This window comes from Mesoplodon bidens (genome assembly GCF_964165515.1).
Source record: "Mesoplodon bidens genome assembly, chromosome: 6".
In the NCBI taxonomy this organism is placed as follows: Eukaryota; Metazoa; Chordata; class Mammalia; order Artiodactyla; family Ziphiidae; genus Mesoplodon; species Mesoplodon bidens.
The window spans coordinates 4466480-4484505 of NC_138162.1; the positions used below are offsets into that span (position 1 = coordinate 4466480).

The window sequence follows — 18026 nt, forward strand, 5'->3', positions numbered from 1 at the left end:
ACCCAGAGCCCGTCTATGGGAACCCCCCTCCACTGCTGTGATGCCTGTTACAGCTCATAGCAGCCCATCTTCTGTACTGGGGGGGCCCCCAAATCCAACATGAAGCCAACAACGGCATGAGATTGCCCCCTTGCCTCAAGACGTGATTTATGCTCAGAACCCCGGTGGGTGGACCAGGCTGAAGCTGGGCATCCTCACTGGGCTTCCCCGCCCCATCCTAATTCTCTCACTCCCTTTCACATGTGTCCTGACAGCACACCCTCCACAAATCCATGCACTGAACCCCTGTCTCAAGCTCTGCTAATAAGGGACCCAGACCTAAGACTCGTGTGTGTGTGTGTGTGTGTGTGTGTGTGTGTATTTGGGGGTGAATGATCATGGTTCCTTTACATGTTAATATCATGATGATTAGGAGGAAGGCGGCCATGCTTACAAATTGCAGCCTCTGCAGTTGGTGTTTTATCTAGAGGTGGATTTTGGTCAGCCTGCCCTGTGCTCCTTTGAAGGCGGAGGCAGGTCCTGTTCTGGAAGGAGGCAGCTTGACAGGCCCTGAACTCCTGGGCCTAAAGCCACTGCCATCTGTTGTCTTCTTTGTGGGCAGTATTAGGACACAGGGGCTGTGGCTAAGCGGGGGTAACGTTTTAGTGTCTCTGCATCAGTGGACTCAGAGACCAAGATGCTGGGTGGGGAGGGCCAATAACTTAGGAATTGGTAAGTCTGCGTGTAACAGAAAACCCAAAGACCAGTGTTTTAATCATATCAAGGTTTATTTTTTCTCACACATTAAGAAGTGTGGAGGTCAGCAACTAGGGCTGGCGTCCCCTGCTCTGCTAGGCCCTCAGAAAACCAATTTCCACCCTCTCGGCTCCACCATCCTGAGGGGGTGGCTCTCCCACCCATGCCACCAGAGCATGGGGAGAGGGGGGAAGAGAAACGCCGGGGCCCCAAACTTGGCCAGCTGAGGCTGGGTGGGGAGTGAGGGGAGGAGAGGCTTCTACGGAGCTTTCTGGGGCCCCGCCCATCACTCATGCTTATAGCCCATTAGCCAGAGCTGTGTCACATGGCCCCTCCCGTCCACGAGGACCCCAGGGATGTTTTCTTTTAGCCACTGAGGCCACAGGGCAGGGGCAGGGGCGGAGCTGAAAGAAGGCACTTTCTTGGGGTTAGGAGCAGAGGGAGATCTGGAGGCCAGGAGGGGTCAGTGTTTGACCCCGAGAGGCTCTAAGCATATTTTATATCCACCCGTAGCCATGTTGTAATCTCTTGTCATCCTCAACTTTTGTTAAACTCCGTCTGAGCCTTGCTTTGGGGACTTGCAGGAGGAACGCAGTTTTAAACTTCCCAGCCTGGAAAGAGCGGCTGCAGCCAGAGGGTAACTTCAGAGAGTGGGGAGCGGGGGGGAGGGGGGGAGGGGGGGAGGGAGAGGGGTCGGCTGTAGGAGCAACAGGGGACCAGAACCTGATCCGTGGGCTGGGACTCTTCCAGGGCTGCTGGGAGGTAAGCAGGTGGGCAGGGAAATCTGGGTCTTCTTGAGGGACAGCAGGGAAATCCAACTCCCAAGGGCCAGAGAGACCCACGGGCACCCCAGAAGCACAGGGATAAGCTGATGCACCCCTTTCTTCGGAGCTCCCTTTCACAATTCCCACACTGCCCCTGGCCCCCTCGGCCATCCCCTTCCTGATGCTCTGGAGGGAAAGAGGAAGGAGACAGGAGAGGGGGGTCGGCTGCGGGTCTTTGCGTGGCCGCCTCCACCAGCCTGTGCCCACCCTGGCATGTGACCATCAGGGGGCTCTGGAAGGCGGTGGCAGGAGCAGGCACTGGGCCTGAGGCTGGGCTCCAGCAGGCCTGATAGGACCCCCCCGTCCTGATTTATAAACAGGAGCACCAGAGTCGAGCCCTGTTAGACGGCTCTGCCAGTCGCTTGCCTTGCACTTTTCAGCAAGGGTATCCATGTCCACCACATGCCTTTAAATTTGAGGACAACCAAGGCAAAGTGCCAATAAGCTCTGGATTTTTTGGGGGGTGAGGGAAGGAGGGCGATAACCTCCCAAGTTTGGGGAACATTGTAGGTCTCTGCAGGGCCAGGCCTGGCCACATGGTGAGAGAGCTCCAGTGGCTGCGCCTGCCTGTTGTTCACAGAGAAGGGCCTGGGGAAGGGACGGCCTTGAGCGTGAAATCGCTTCTTTAAGGCTATTTTGTGGGCTCCCCTTTAACTCCCACACTTGCTGGGTAAAAAAGAACAGAAAGAAAACAGGCCCTGGAGGCAGCAGTGAGCAGATTCTTTACTGTCAGATTATACACCATCAACCACCCCCGTGGTGTCCGGCGTCCCCGCTCTTGTCCCTCCTTATAGGGGCGGTTAATACAAACAAAAATAGTTCTCTACAAAAGGAAGTTTCCAGCCTTCCCAACCCTCCTTCCTAACTCCCTTCCCCCAGACAGCGAGCTCCTTGGTCACCAGGCCTCTGGAAAGGCCTGGGGTCTGGTGGGTTGTAAGGGAAAACAAAGAATAGAAAAGAGAATCAAGTCAGCGACTAGAGTTGTAGGCAACTGGATTTTCGGGTCCGCTGGCTGATGGTGAGCCAGGGACAGGCGCAGCGGGTGTCTGCAACAGTCGTGTGTGGGTGGGTGGGGGGGAGAGGGAGGCAGGAGGCAGGACCTGGGGCTGTTGGGATGAGCAGCGCTTCTCCCACCCCCCTGGCTCACCGCCAGCAAAAAACAAAAACAAAAACAAAAACAAAAGGAAAGGGGCGGTGGGTAATATAAAAGAAAAACTAAGACCGAAATCGCGGGCCGCTGGGGCCGCGACCACACAGCATCCCCTGATGCAGCGCCGGGGCGGGGGCAGGTGCCACTTCGCGGGGGACGAGGCGGGAGGACTCTGCTGAGTAGCACCTGGGAGCAGCTCGGGCCGCACCCTTCTGGCCGCCGGGCCTCCGACGCCGGCCCCCGGGCTCCCGGCTCTCCGGCGCGGGGCGCAGGGCGCGGCGGGGCGCACGGACCGACCTCCACCCCGCCGGCCGGGGGTCCTCCGCGGGTCTCAGCAGTCCAGGCAGGTGGCCAGCCGCAGCAGCAGCAGGCAGCCGAGCAGCGTGGCGGGGCACGGGGCGGCCCCGGGCGCGCGGTCGCAGTCCAGGCCGCCGTCGGCGGCACCGGGGTCGCAGCGGGGCTCCTCGCAGCGCACGCCGGTGTAGCCGCGCGGGCAGGCGCAGCGCTGGTTCTGCACGCAGGTGCCGCCGTTCTGGCACAGCAGCTGGTCGTCGTCGCACACGTTGGCTGCAGGGCGGAGGGGCGGTTAACTCGGGTGACGGCCCGGTCCAGCCCTCCCTCCCCCCGCCCCGCGCTGGAGCTTCAGCCCCTGGGACGTGCGAACACTGGGGTCGCAGCCTGGACCAGGGGGTGTTGGAGACTCAGGGCGCACTTGGCGCGAAGCGTCCCGGAGGGGATGGTACCAAGGGCCGCGCGAGACCGGGCCCTTGCCCCCCTCCCGCCGCTGCCCGGCTCTCCCCGCCCCGGCCCCGGCACTGGCCTTGGTGCGGTTCTTCAGACGCACCTGCTCTCCCGTCCAGAGCTTAGCACGTGCTGCTCCACGTGACTGGGGCGCCCTTCCACCCTCTTCCCGTGGCTAACGACGGGTCTCCGCCAGCCCCTCACTTCCTCGGACTGCCACCCTCCCTCCCTCCCTCCCCGCAAATCCGCCCGCCTCCAGCCAACTGCAGCCAACCCCCGGCTCCAGTTGGGCCTCCAAGCCCCTTCCCGCTACTGACTCTACACCGGCTTGCATCAGGCCCCGCCCACCACCCGGACCCTGCCTCGGGCAACACCAGGCCCCGCCCACCTACCGGGCCCCGCCCCGGAAGCGCCAGGTCCCGCCCCTGGGACCCACCCACCGACCCGGACCCCACTTGGGTGGCCTCGAGGCCCCGACCCGGGCCCCACAGCACGCGGCCCCGCGCAGTGGGGGCGGTGCGCACTCACGGTAGCAGCCCTGGCGCCAGTAGTGAGTGGGGAGGCAGTCGTCGCACTTGGGCCCCGCCGCGCCCTCGCGGCACTCGCAGAAGCCGGTCTCGTTGCACCGGTCGTGCACGGAGCCGATCTGGTTGCAGTTACACTCTGGACGGACACGCGCACGGCGAGCGATCAGGGGCGACGTGTGGGAGCCGTCCGCACCGGCCCACCCCGCCCGGCCCCGGCATCCCTCCCAGCCGGATCTCCGCACCCGCCGCTGGACGGCGGGGTGGGGACGCCTGGGGCGTCCAGATCTCGAGGGGACGGTTTTCATTTTCTCACACCCACTAAGCCCCTTCCCCTCTCTGGCCCTGGCGCTGCGTGGCCCGGACGAGCCCCTTCCCGTCCCTGGGCCTGCGTCTCCGCTTCTGTAACTGGAACGGGCGCTGATCCCTCCCGGCTCCGAAGAGCTATGACTGACAGGTGGGAGGAGCCTCAGCAGAGGCCACCGGCCATCTGGCCCGGGGCCTGGGGTGTGTGTGCGGAGCGGGCAGGGTGTAGTCGGCCTCCGAAGCTCCTCTCCAGGGCGGGTGGAGGAGCAGCCCCAGTGGCCTCCAGCTCGCCCTGCTCCGTGGGAGAAGCCGAAAGCCCCCACTCTGGGAGTCCTTGTCGCCTAGTGCCGGGCCCGGGGGTGGGGGGCGGAGGCAGACAGGCAAGGCAAAAGGAGGCGCTGGGGGAGGAGGCACGCCTCTAATCGGATCCAGAGGCCCTGCCCTGTCCCTGCTGCTGGCTGGTGTGACATGGGCGGCACAGTTCCGCTGGGATCACTTTAGAGTTGTGATGAAATTATCTGAAGGCCGCTGCCATAATTCGGACTGACAGCTGCAGCTTTGCGGGCAGCCCCTCCTGTGCGCAGCCGGGGGCTGGCCTGCTGGGCGGGGGATGGGCAATGGGTTCCCAAGGGCGCTGGGCATCCGCGAGGGCTGAGAACTGGCCTCTACTGGAGACCGTCTTCCAGACTAGTGAGTGTTGGTCGTGGGCCACATGCTCGGTCTTTTGGGACGGCCTGCCTCTGCCTGGGCCCAGGGCCCCTATAGATTTCCTTCTTTACCCCAAAAGCCAGTCCTGGAGCAGAGTTTAAAGAAAGCCAACCATCTGCCCACTGGGGGTGGAGGGCATATAAAGCGTGAGAAAAAAATTCATTTGAAGAAAAGCTTCAGTCCCCCCAAAACGGTTGAAAACCCTTGATCTGATCCACCTCCCTATTTTACAAACAGGGAAACAGCCCCAGAGAGGGGAAGAGAATTGCGCAAAGGCACACAGCCAGGCAAGCCCTAGAACCCGTCTTTGACTGGAACTAGTGGTTCTGAAATGCCAGTGCCTGCAGGGAGAACCACATGGGGAGGTAGGTTATTAATAGAGCGGATTCTGGAGGCTTCTGTCTTTAGAGTGGGCCCTGGAATTGGCATTTCCCCAGCCTCCCCCGGGGATTCCAATGCAGGGGTGTCCAGACTCCGTCTAACGCTGCTTTTCCGCCTTGCACCCTGGTCCACACACTCGCGTGCCGGGCCCCCGCCTCCCAGCCGAGGGCTCACCAATGCACACGTTCTCATCGTCCAGCTCCGCGGAGCCGTTGCGGTAGTAGCCCAGACGGCAGTGCTGGCAGTGCTGGCCTCGTGTGTTGTGCTTGCAGCTGACGCAGGTCACCACGTTCAGGAAGTCGATGTAGCTGCAGCGGTTGGAGTGGCCGTAGCACTCGCAGTCTGGGCCGGCCAAACGTGAGAAACACCAAGGGTCAGAGAACAAACGGAGAGTGTGCCTTCTGGCTGCCCCCTCCCTGGTGCATTCCGGAAAACTGAGGCCAGGGGTAGGACCTGGCACAGGAAGGTGCACTGGGTCTCCGACACTTCTGTACCATGTGGGGAGAGATGGGCCTGCTAGCTTCGAGCCCGAACGAGAACCAGTGTAGGCCCAGCTCACAGATTACCACCTGGCCCCATGGGCAGGGCACCAGGGAGGGCCAGGGGGCAGCATCCGCTAAAAGCCTGGCCGGGTACCAGGGCAAAGTGCTTTCTGGAGGGAGGCCCTCGTGATGCTGGGGGTGGTTAGATATGATTCATGCAGGGAAGATGGGTCATGCGGTCAGACCGTGAGCTCAGGGAGGGCGGTGCCTGGGTTCATGGCATTCACCACGGTACCCCAGTGATTCAATGAAGGGTAGACGCATGCATGAACGCTGGAGAGGATGGAAAGGGCCAGGAGCTTCCTCCCCATGCTGCTTTGGAAGTTGGTTGGAAGGAAAACACCCACCTGCAGGACCCTTTCTTATTAGCCTGAGCTGTTCTGCAAATCTCATTGGCATCAGAGGGCCTGCTCTGGCACGACCCTGAGAGTGAGCGCTGCCTTAAGGTTTGTGCCCCGAGCATCTCACCTTGACTCCTCCTAGCCCTGGCCCAGCTTCTGACTCTCACTGGAGGCACCTGTGACCACCTGGGGCAAGGCCCCGGGGTTTGGAGGTGGCTCCCATGACATCATCAAGGGGCGGGGTTTGGTGAGGAGGGTCACCTTCCCTGCCACAGAGGGGGGCATCCCTTGGTGTCCCCTCTAAGAGGCTCAACACCCCCTTGAACAAGAAAGGATGCCAGCTCCCCGCTGTGAGACACCATCTGTGTATCTCTAGAGGACCCAACCCCCATTTTGTGATGTGAGAAGGAGGGACGGACCAGGTGTCAGGGTCAAGGGCATGGGAGACCTTGGAGAAATGAGCCTCTGAGATGTGCCCAGGAGGAGATGGTGAGCATTCCCACACCATGGCCTCCTGGACCCGTCCCCTTCACCTTGTCCCAGCTGGGACTTGTCCCAGGAGGGACAGTGAGAAGGTGAGGCATCCTCCTGGTGTCCCAAGGAGAACTGTCAGTGACCCCTGTGTCCCAGATCTTGCTTCAGCCAAGATGAGCCCCTGGGCCACACCTCCCAGGGAAGCCAGGACAGGCTATTCCTGGTAGCTCCTGTGCCTGCCCCGTGCTTGCCCACTGTACTTCTGACTCATACCTGCTCCCAGCTCCCTTGGGGAGGGGGGACTGGAGGCGAGAGAGGCTCCATTTCACCTTGACCCAGCTACTCGGGGAGGGGGCATCGGTCCACGCACTGCATTGTTTTGTTTTGTTTTTTCCAGTGGCGGTGGGGGGAGAGGGGCCGGAGGAGGGGCTGATCAGCCCCGGGGCCTTCCTCTTACCTTCGAATTCTTCAATAGGCATCACTTGAGGAGATTTGGGCCTGAGCTGGAAAAGTCTGGAGGCCTTGGCAGGGGCGGGGGCAGCAGCGGAGGTGCCCGCAGCTTGGAGAGATGAGAAAGAAGCTCTTTCATCAGCTGTGGTCCAGCTGCCCAGGGTGGGCTGTCCTGGTCGAGGTAAAGCTCAGCACAGGCTCCCAAGGTGCCCTGGGCAAGCTCTGAGCAGCTTTGTCACCTGCTCAGAGACGACACAGCACAACCAGGGGGACGCAGAACCAGGCCTGCCTTTGGTCCCTCCTTGGACACCATCTACACATCCAGCTGGATTAATCCTTCCAGAGTGTTCTCGGTCTGCAACATCCCTCATATTGTGTTAAGCACTTTGCTGAAGCTGGACAATTTTTTGACTGGTTGAAAACGTTGCTTTGCACATCCTTGTACTCTTGCTCCCCCTCTCCTCTCCAAACTCCCAGGAGCGTCAAGTCCAGCGTCTGAAGCTGGTATTCAAGATTTGGCCATCTCCCTTCCTTTCTGAAGCAAGCTCCCTGCTCCAGCCAGAGGGAGTCCTTGACCGTCCATGGACTCCCCTCTGGCAGGTGCCGTCCAGCCATGAGCACAGGCTGCCCTGCCTTCCACTGCCCAGAATCCCACCCCCGTATTTGCGGGGGAGCATGCCACTGTCTCCTCGGCTTCCGCCTGGGAGGCTGTCGTGCCCCAGTGGGTCCAGGGCCGGGAAGTGGTTGCTCCAGCCTGCTCTCCATCACCGGGGAGGACGCCCTGACTCAGAGGCCGGCCAGGTTGCTGGGAACTGCAGACCCTCACCGTTGTGGGTCCGGCTCCGGAACTGCTTGCCAGCAGGGGGCGCTCAAAGCCCTGCTCACCGCTCACAGCCGGCACGGGAGGGGACCTGGAGGTGTGGGCTGGGTGGCTGTCTAAGCCAGGCATTAGGGCTTAACGTCCAGGGAACCGTGAGCCGGGACCAGGGACAGCGTCCCATCTTGGAGACTCAGGCAGGCCCTGTGTGCCTCCTGGGTGTGTCCACGGTGGCTACAAATGAGCCCGTGGGCCCCCACGTGTTTCTTCCCACTGCGGTGGGAGAATGAGGCTCTGGGCTTGGTCTCAGTGCCTTCCACGACTCCTCCCCGCATCTCGCTTGGTCAGGCCGCTGCTCCCTGCCATCCCATCGCCAAGCCTTTGCCCCAGCTGGTCCTGCCACCTGGAAGGCTACCTTGCCCCTTCATCTACTCACAGCCAACCCCCTGTAGGAAGCCCTCTCTGACTCTGAGCTCCACCTCGGCCCAGGGTGTCTTGTGAGCACGATGGTGGTGGGAGAGAGAGGGTTACTGTTATCAGGACAGGGTCTCCACTTGCCTCGGAAGCCCTTGGGGCTTAGGGTTAGGGTTAGAGTGTAGGACTGAAAGGGGTCGGGTGTGGTGATATCACTCGGGCTAAGTAGGTGAGAGTTGGGGGTAGGGGCAGGCAGAGCTCCAAGGCCCCTCCCCTCGGCACCCTTGGGCCCCTTGCCACCCTGCGTCCCCACCCCGTGCCCCTGCTCCCTCCACTAGAGTCTCAGAAGGAGCTCCCCGCTCCCCATACCTTCTGCACTGGAGGACACCTGGGGCCAGGGGGCGCTCGCCCAGAGGGGGGCAGCGGTAGATGGCCTGATCCACTCTTAGGGGAAAGAAGAGGAGAAACCAAGTTATGCAAAGGGCTGGGGCTGGGCGTATCCCGGGGACCTACTGAGGCATCACCGCATACAGGCCCCTTACAAGAAGCAGTACTATAAGAAGCGGCTCTGCCTACACTGGCCAAATAGAACTGGGTTCAAATCTACAGGAGAGGCAGCGTCTACACTACGGCAGCCTAGGAAGGGCACACGGACACCGGATGGAAGGGGGCCCCATGCCCGAGGATCTGCATACTTTGGGCAGTCCTTTCTTCAGCGGGACAAATGATTCTTGAATCTCCCACCCTGTGTGACCCCCGTTCACGCTGAAGGCTAGAGTTAGATCAAGTCCCATGTATCTGGGCCCAGACCTCTCTGCGCTAAAGTCTCTGGCTAATGGCTGTAAAGGGGGCATGTGTTCTGGCCAAGACATCAAACGTGTCCAGAGGGTCCTCTTCCCGTCCAACCCCCATCTAGGGACTGGAGCATCCTCCCTGACCCCTAGATTAGGCCCATGTTCACCAAGGACCCCAACGTGAGTCAGCCCCCAAATGCCACTGTGCCCATCTCCAAGACTAACTGGACACACAGCAGAGGATGCAGGTAGGGCTGGCAAGGCAAGGAATCGTTCTGTGCCGAATTTCAAAGGACAAACCCAGAGGGACAAGGGAGAAATCGGATTTTTTCCGCTTCTTAAAGGGATTACGCACGATGCTGGTTGGTGGGGAAAGAAAAAGAAAATCTACCAGCTAAGAAGTGTGGGAGACTTTCCAGCTGGGAGCCAAGAGCCTCTGGACATGAAATTGACATTTATGGGATATTCAATGAGAAGAGGCTGCAGGTGTCCAAATTGGCAAAAAGGGCTTAATTAGGGCCGCGATAAACCCGCCCTGAAGGCATTGTGCTTGGCAGCCTCTCTCCCACCACCCTCGGCGGCCAAGCTGGGGAGAGGGTCAGTGGTCTTGAACAGCCTTTCTGCCGGCAGCCCCTGCCCTCTGGACAGCTTGACACTGGCAGAAGGGAGAAACATCTGGGCCAGGGGTTCAAGGGCGCAGATGGATTTGGGCCACAGAGCCTGAAGCACTTCTTGGGAGGTCCCTGGAGAGAATCAGGACCTTCGTGGGGGCCTGGGAGTGGAAAAGACTGGCCTCTCCAGGGACACGCTCAGGTATGCAGGAGGAACCTTCTCGCAATGACCCGTATCACTTGCCAAGGCCAGATGGAGGCCCCGTCTGTTCCTTCAGAACTGGGGAGCTGTGCAAGCCAGGTCTTAAAGGCGGCACCACCTCCCAGACCCCCGAGGCCTCGGGGCCGTGGCACTGGGTGGCTGAGTGGGCGGGAAGCATCAGGAGTCAGTGAGCCCCGAGTTCAGGTCCTGCCTGTTACCTTGAGCAACTGCTTCTTTTTTCTTGTTTTTAAACAGCTTTATTAAGTATAATTTACATACCATAAAAATCCAGCTGCTTCTTCCTGAGCCTTCATATCCTCACCTTCGGGACTAGGAAAATAACAGCCCCATCTCATGGGGCTGTGAGCAAGGAATAGAGTACAAGCTCCTGGCCCAGGAGATGTCCGAGCTCCACTAGCTGCAGTGAGAGTCATAATTCGTGGGGTGGGGGGAATGGGCATCATGGGGGCCCAGGCATAGGCTTCAGTTGCTAAAGAGGACTGATGACCCCTAAGGCTTGGGACACTCAGGTCACCAGCTGTCACACCGCAGCCGCCTTTTTCTCTTAATGCCTGCAGCCCGGCACTGGACTCAGGATGCAAAGTGGACCATGACCTCCTGCCTGGAGGGAGGGGTACGTCCTTCCTCACCACCTGAGTCCTGGGGACCCTCACGATTCAAACCTTCTCTCGTCCAGGCTCACCGCCCTGACTCTGATGCTTTCCTTAATTCCTAGCTTTGCAGTTTGCACCCCTCGTACCACGTCAGAAGCAGCTCCAGAAACGGGGTCCGGGTTCCTCAATGTGTGTGTGTGAGCGTCTGGCCTCCCACCCAGACAGATCACCGTTTGCAGGCAGACACAGGACCTACCACGACTATTTTTGGTCCCGTCTGCCCATCACAAGCTCAGCAAAAAAAGCGCAAGTCTCAGGCGGCTGGACCAACTTGTGTCCGGAGCCCGGATTTCCAGAGTGACGCATGTACTCCACCCCAGAGAGGATTCCTGGGCCAAGAGGCCCTCCTGAAATCCTCGAATCTCCCGGCTAGCCCCCTGCCCCTGCAGATGTCTCCCGTGGAGAAGGGAAGGAGGTAGAAAGAAAAGAAGTGTGATGCGTCACCCTCTGGTCCAGTGGCGGAGCTGGGCATTTTCCACGGCATTCCCTGGCTGGGAGCGTGCTGAGCACCAACCCCCAACAGGCCGAAGCCGGAGGGTCGGGGATCCCTCCCCAGGTGACGGAGGGTTCTCTGCCCGTTGGAAATGCCACCCTTCCAAAGGTCCATGAGCCTCAGCGAGAGGAAGGGGCACCCTACCCCGCCGCTTCCTCCCTGCAGAGGGGGTGGGGCAGGGGCGGGGCACACTGCTGGGGACCAGGGGCCTTGGCCACATCTCCCCGGCATCCTCTGGGAAGGATGAGTCCTTTCAGACTCCTGGCACTCGCAGTAGGCAGGAGCCAGTGGGATGCCCCAAGTGAGGCCGGGCGAGACAAGGGGGCCACCCCAGCACCCCAAGCCTTGAACACACCCCTGGCCTGGCCCTGCCCCGAAAGGCCCAGCAGCCCAGAGTCGGAAAACGCCAGCTCAGAGGCTCCCTTCCGCCTTGCTGATCTGAGGAGTCTACCTTCTTGGCTAACCCCGCACTGTCCGTTCCTGGGGGTCAGCTGCTGATGGGCAGGGGGCAGAGCCGGGGCTAGGGTGGCTGGTGGGGGCGGGGCCTGGGCCGGCTCCCCTGGGCCCCCCTGCTAGGTCACCCTGCCTTTTGGCCAGGCTGAGCAGTGCCCTGGTGGGGGTGGGCAGCAGGAAGAGGATGCAGGACTTTCATGGGAGCCCTGGATGCCCTGGCTGGGCCCAGTGACAGGTGGGTCCAGGCAGCCCGGAAGGCTCTTGGCGCCGTGCTCTGGTGGCTCTGGGATCTAGCATTCTCTACTCTAAAAGCCAAGCCCCTGCCCTCCCCAGGGCTGATGTTCCCACATCATCGCACATCACAGAGAGAGGCAGGGACCCGGGCCAGAAGTGGGAAAGGGCAGGGCAGCTGGGGCTGTAGCTGGGCACCCACCTGTGGGCTGTGGGGTGCTGGTGGCCATGGGGGCCCAAGCAGTGGATGTGGAAGGGGCAGGAGTGGTGGGGTCCCCCCTCACGGCCACAGCGGCCACAGGGGCTTTGGGGAAGGGGTCTTCCCGGGACCTGCTGATGCCTGGCAAGAGATGAGAAAAGCAAGAGAGGGTGAGGGAGTTGGTGGGTGTGGAGCAACGCAGAGGGGCAACTTAAGACCCCCCCTGAGTGGACCAGCGTCCCCGCCAGGTCCAGCTTCCTCTGGCCCCCTCTCCGCCCGCTGGTGTGCCACAGGGAGCAGCCCCGGGGCTGAGTGTGGCCCCAAAGAGCCCTGGCGGAGGGAGGCGGCGCCCCTGGAAGGCTTTCTGAGACTTGGGGTCTGCACTGGCTGGCTGTTTGACAGATTCTCTCCTGCTGAGTCGGAGAGCAGATGGCAATACCCACCTAGGGGGGCGGTGGCTTCAAGGATGAAGTGAGATAGTACGAGTATCCTGCTTAGCCGGTGCCTGGCTCTGTGCGTGCTTGACGATGACTTCGTGATAGTTGGTCACCCCCTACCGCCCTCCCTCACCTTCCCTGTTGAGTTGTCGGGACTCCCCTGACCCTCCTTCAGATGGTCTGGCTGCTCTGGGGCCTGAGCTGACCTGGACGCGTCGGGACCCGGGCTCACTTCCCTCAGCCTCCCCGTGGGCGAGCGTTAGCTGCGGGCTGCCCAGAGGGAGGCCGAACCCCATGGTCAGGCTGGGGGGTGGGGTCTGCCACTGGTCGGGGAAGGTGACCCCCACTCTTGCCTGGCAGGAGAGGGAGGGACAGAGAGTGTCCCCGGGGGGCAAGGGGACCTTTCCAAAGCAGCACCAGCTGAGAAGCTAGAGGGGAGAAACTGTGAGACACGAAGGAGGGGGTGAGGAGGGGGAAAAAGCAAATGGATTAGAGGAGCGGGTGGTGAGGCCTGTGGATCCAGGGGGACAGGAAAGCCCTGTCTTTCCTCTCCTGCTCTTCCCAGGACATGCAAAGAGGCTCATGCACTGAGGGCCCCAGTCGCCTTCCCAGGGTGGTGGTGACCCAGGTGTGTACTTACTGCCAACGGCAGAGCCTGCGGCGGCACCTGCGGAAAGAGAAGGGTCACAGCAGAGTAAGGGGCCTGGCCACCTCCTCCCTGCAGAGGAGGGGGTGGCAGGGCTGGGGAAAGGAAATCAGGGGGCCTGGGCACCTCACCGTGCAGGGATTGGGTCAGATCATCCATTCCATCCTCACTGGCGCCCTGAGAGGGAGGGGCCCCTATTAGCCCATTTTGCAGATGGAGAAACTGAGTCTGAGAGCTGTGACTTACCCTGACTTACCAGTCAGGGGACCTGCTGATAAGCACCCTTCTCGTTTGATTTTAGACTCTCGGGTCCTCCAGTGCAGGACAAGGAGGCAGATGGCCGTTCTCTCGGGAGTGATGGGATTTCAGAGGACATGAGGGTCCCCAGCCACGGGGACAGACTGGTTTACTGGAAGCTCTGTTGGAAGTTACCACCAGAGGGAAACCATGGTGCATGCTCCCACCTGAGGAAATGCAGGGACGGCTGAACGAATGATTGGAAGATGATCGCAGCGCCTGCCACGTGTTGAGAGCTGTCCCCACCTGGGCCATTCAGTCCTCACAACCACCTCACAGGGGGTGTTATTAGGGTCCTGATTCTACAGCTGAGAAAACAGGGCTCGGGCGGAGAAATGGCTTGTCCAAGGCCACACAGCTGTGAGTGGCAGAGGCCTGACTCGACCCGGGCCTTTCTGTCTGTGCCCTGGGGATGAGAGGGGCCCAAGGCCACAGTTTGACCTGGGACTTTGGGTACCAGGGCGGGAATCGTCAGTCTCAGAAGGAAGGAGCCGGGGCCACAGCTTCCCCTCCAGGCGGTCCTGACAAAGGACGGAGCGTGAGGACACCCCTCCGTGCCCCGGGAGCCCTGGGGTGGATGCTGAGGTGTGGGCAGGGGGACGTGTGGTGTGAAGACCTCCCCTGGTGACCCTGGCGGCGGGACAGTGAGGCAGGCCTGGGAGGATGCACCTGGGGCCACAGTGCATGACCTGCAGGTAAGGGTCTTAGTCTGTGGGTGCCAGGGGACCCTGGGGGATCCTTCCAGGAGGAGAACAGGGTCCAGAGAGGAAGCGGGGAGGTGGGGAGGCCAGCAGGACAGATGAAGGGATGAGCCTGCGAGCCAGAGGGAGATGAGAGCAATTAAGAAGATTGTTCAAGAACCGGTTCTGGCAACAAAGAGGTGGGCTGGGCACGCGGCGGGGCTGGGTGGGGTGGCCGGGCGGGGCTGGGCTGTCGCCCAGAGCGCTCCCCGTGCCTTTGCAGGCCAGCAGGTGCCGTGACTCTGGGAGGTCACCCTGCAAAGGCTTCTTGAGCGGGGCCCACACAGGCACAAGATGCCTGTCACAGCCTTGTTGCGAGGCTTCTGGCTTTGTCAGCCTAAAGTTGCATAAATCTTCCACCGGTTGGTCACGGGGGTGCCGATGGAGGGGCTCCTGGGAGCGTGCCCAGGAGGGGCGAGCTGAGCGGTGCCGGCAGCCCAGCCTGGCTTTGGAGCTGGGTCCAGTGGGGGCATCTAACTTGCTGCTAAACTAGGAGGGCCCTGAGGGTCACTGGGGCTCTGTTTGTTCATCTGGACAGTGGGATAATAATGAAAAGAGCTCCCGAGGGGTTACTGTGAGGGTTGAGAAGCTGAGTATGGAATGTGCCCAGTGCAGCCTCCTTGTCAAAGCACTTGACCAGCGTCAGCAAATCACTGGGGCGGGGGCAGCCGGGGAGTTCCACTCTGGGGCCAGCCCAGGCTCCCTTGTCCGTGGCAGCTGGGGGCTCCCTGGGACTCTTGATTTCCTGGAGATACCCAGGGACTACGCTGGGGGCCAATGATGGGGGCCCCCAAAGGGTGTTCATAGTGCAGGCCTGTGTGGGCGCCCCCCGAGGATGACCTCTGGCACAGGAAGGCTGAGCCGGGAGAGGAGAGGACCATGCAGAGGGCACGGGCCAGGGCCTCGGAGGACCCCTCTGTAAAATGGGATAATAGGAGACCCGCTTCCTGGGGCCACCCTAAGGGTTGAGGGAGTGGGGACCCCATAGCACTTGGCTATGCAAATGCCCCATAAACACTGGTTATGAGGGGTGGCGCTGCTCTTCACGGTTAGCCCGGAGTGAGGGGTCCCCACGCCCTCCTCCCCAACCCGCTCTGGGCCTTCTCTCCTGCCCTGGGGGCGAGGAGGGGAAGAGGTCAGGGAAGGATGCTGAGGAGGCTCATCTCAGGTGTCCAGCAGGATGCAGGTGTGCTGGAGGTTCTTGACGACAAAGCCCGGCGCTTAGGAGCTCGGTAACAAGGGGTGTGCCTGTGTGTGCATATGTGTGTGCGTGCATGTGTGTCCATGTGTGCATGCGTGCATGTTTCTGTGTGCACACCTCTGTAGGGAGTACATGTGTGTGCATGCGTGTGCGTGATGAGATCCACAGCTCCTGAGGTTGAAGGCTGGGGGGAGACCATGGCCTCGCTGGTCCGAGGGGGCAGTGTGCTGCGGCGGTGGGGGGGGGCCCGGGTGCAGCGTACGCACACGCATTGGGAGAGCCGTGGGGCAGGGGCAGGTAGGAGCCAGCCCGCCAGGACCGTGTGCGGAAGCTCCTCTTGCATTTGCCGCAGTCAGGGCCTGTGGTGTTGTGCTCACACTCGCACTGCAGGCTGCCCTCGCGCACGGAGCACAGGTTGGCGTGCAGGTTGCACTTGCACCTGGGGGGACACGGAGGGGGCAAGGCGTCAGTGAGCGTGTGGGCGGGCTGTTCCACATCTCTGGAGGGGCTCGGAGGGTGGCCTGGAAGGGACCCTTGTGGCCATCTGTCCAAACTGCCACGACTCTCCTTCGGGACAAATACTCAAAATTCACCATTTTGAGTCCTTCCCCAGCATGAGGTGCCCCTGGCTCCTACCTCTCGGTGAGGGGGCGGTGATGAGATGCCCTTGTCCCAGATGCTGAATTTTTAGTAACGCAGCTTCTGGCCACCTTTGCTCTCAACCACGGGGGGTTGACAGGTAGCAAGAGTTACCTGTCCCTGTTGCGGAGACGTGGACCTGGCCTCAGGCTGCACCTCCACTCTCAGCCGCGGCCCACACCCACGCCCTTGAGGGCAGAAAGAAACCCCAGCTCCCCAAACCCTGTCAATTCATCCACACATGTATTATTCATTCATTCATTCAAATATTTATAGGCAACTCATCATTCTGAAACCAGTAAATAAAGGGAAAGAATCAAGCATTTGTCTCGCCTGTCCTATAAAAAGGGTACCTCCAGGTAACCAATAGTTGATGAGGGGATGTTTCTTTTTATAGAAGCATTCCAGCTGATAATTGAAGAAGGAAGGACAGAGTTTGAAAGTCACCGTGTAGCATCCCCTACCGAATGGATAGCTATAGGCACAGAGCATCAATAGAGAGAGACAACCAAAGAAAAAGTCTTGTCAAGACAAATTGAACTTGAGTCTGATCAACACTCTGGATCCAGCTACAAATTTATAGGAGATACAGAGGACAGAGAAACATACTAAACACCCCCAGGGGGACGCAATCAGCAAAACCCAGAGGTGATGATATAGCTTATAGGACAGATGAATTGCAAGGGGCAAAACTTGAAATGGAGGGAGGAGGGACCCAGATCAAGAGAAGCCTCAAAGGCAAAGCAATCAAGTTCAGATAGTGGATCTCATCTGGATCTTGGTCAGACAACCTCTAAACTCGGATAAACAATGTATATTCGTGAGACAGCTGGAAATTTGAACACTGACTACATCTGGTGATATTAAATTAATGTTTATTAAATGCAATGATGGTACTGTGGTTACATCTTTAAAAGTCCTTGGCTTTAGGGACACACACAAGTATTTACAGATGAAAGTATCTGATGTCTGGGATCTGCTTCAGAATAACACAGAAAGGGAAAACATGGGCAGAGATACAGACGAATCAAGAAAGGCTATGAGTTCATTGCTGACGTTGGGTGACAGGTATATGGCAGTTCATTATAGTAGATTCTATGTTTGTATGCATGTTGGAAATCCTCCACAATAAAAAGTTAGAGAGAGAGAGTGCACTATATTCTCATATGGGAAGATTTCCAAGATATATTGTCAATATTTGTAAAAAGCAAATTGCAGAATAATGTGTTTGGTAGGATTTTCTTTTTATTAAAATACACAAAGAAAAATATTTATAGGGCCCCTGTTATGTGCCAGGCTCTGAGCTGGGAATGGTGAGTATAATGGTCGACAATGCAGATGGGGTCCCTACTCTGATGGAGGATAGGGTCCAGCGGGGAGACAATGAAAAGATCAGTGATTGGGGTAGGGATGGGGAGGATGGATAGGCGGAGCCCAGGGGATTTTGGGGGCACTAAAGTGATTCTGTATGACACCGTCATGGTGGACACACGACATTACACATTTGTCAAAACCCATAGAAGCAGCAAGATAGAGCCCTAATGTCAACTGTGGGCTTGAGTTGACAATACTGTATCAATGTTGGTTCATCAACTATAACAAATGTATCACACTAATGCAAGATGTTAATAACAGGTGGAATTGGGTGGGGAACCTGGGTATCAGGAACTCTTTGCATGATCTGCTCAATTTCCTGTAAACCTAAAACCTAAAATTTAATACAGACTTAATTTTAAAATAATAATCATGCAGATCTTTCATTAATGTCAATTGTTATAGGGGGCCACGTGTTCTACCAAGGAGAGGGGATCATGGGTGGGTCTTAACTTAGTCTGGGGGCAGCAGGATAGGCTTCCAGGAAGAACAATTTAAATCTGAGACCTGAAGGAACATCAAGAGTTACTCAGGCAAGGCGGGGAGAACCTTCTGGAAGGAGACAAGAGCATTGGGGAAGACCCTAGGGCCGAGAAGAGCTCAACCTGTAAGGTGTAAGATGAGGTAA

General features: G+C 59.2%; 1 protein-coding gene across 3 annotated transcripts in view; it reads right to left on the reverse strand.

Annotated features, from left to right (window-relative positions):
• Positions 1-1715: 1715 nt before the first annotated feature.
• NTNG2 (netrin G2) overlaps positions 1716-18026 on the reverse strand; it is a 68987-nt gene continuing 52676 nt past the window's right edge. For 2 of the 3 annotated variants that reach the window (XM_081237762.1, XM_081237761.1), the window contains exons 4-9: positions 15652-15824; positions 13142-13168; positions 12068-12205; positions 5544-5711; positions 3979-4113; positions 1716-3276 (exon numbers count right to left, since the gene is read on the reverse strand). In XM_081237762.1, coding sequence (XP_081093888.1) covers positions 3041-3276; positions 3979-4113; positions 5544-5711; positions 12068-12205; positions 13142-13168; positions 15652-15824 — 877 coding nt within the window. In that variant the 3' untranslated portion in view covers positions 1716-3040. Of the gene's footprint in view, positions 3277-3978; positions 4114-5543; positions 5712-7183; positions 7286-8776; positions 8852-12067; positions 12206-13141; positions 13169-15651; positions 15825-18026 lie in introns of all 3 variants that reach the window. The other variant, XM_081237763.1, reaches the window with a different exon arrangement.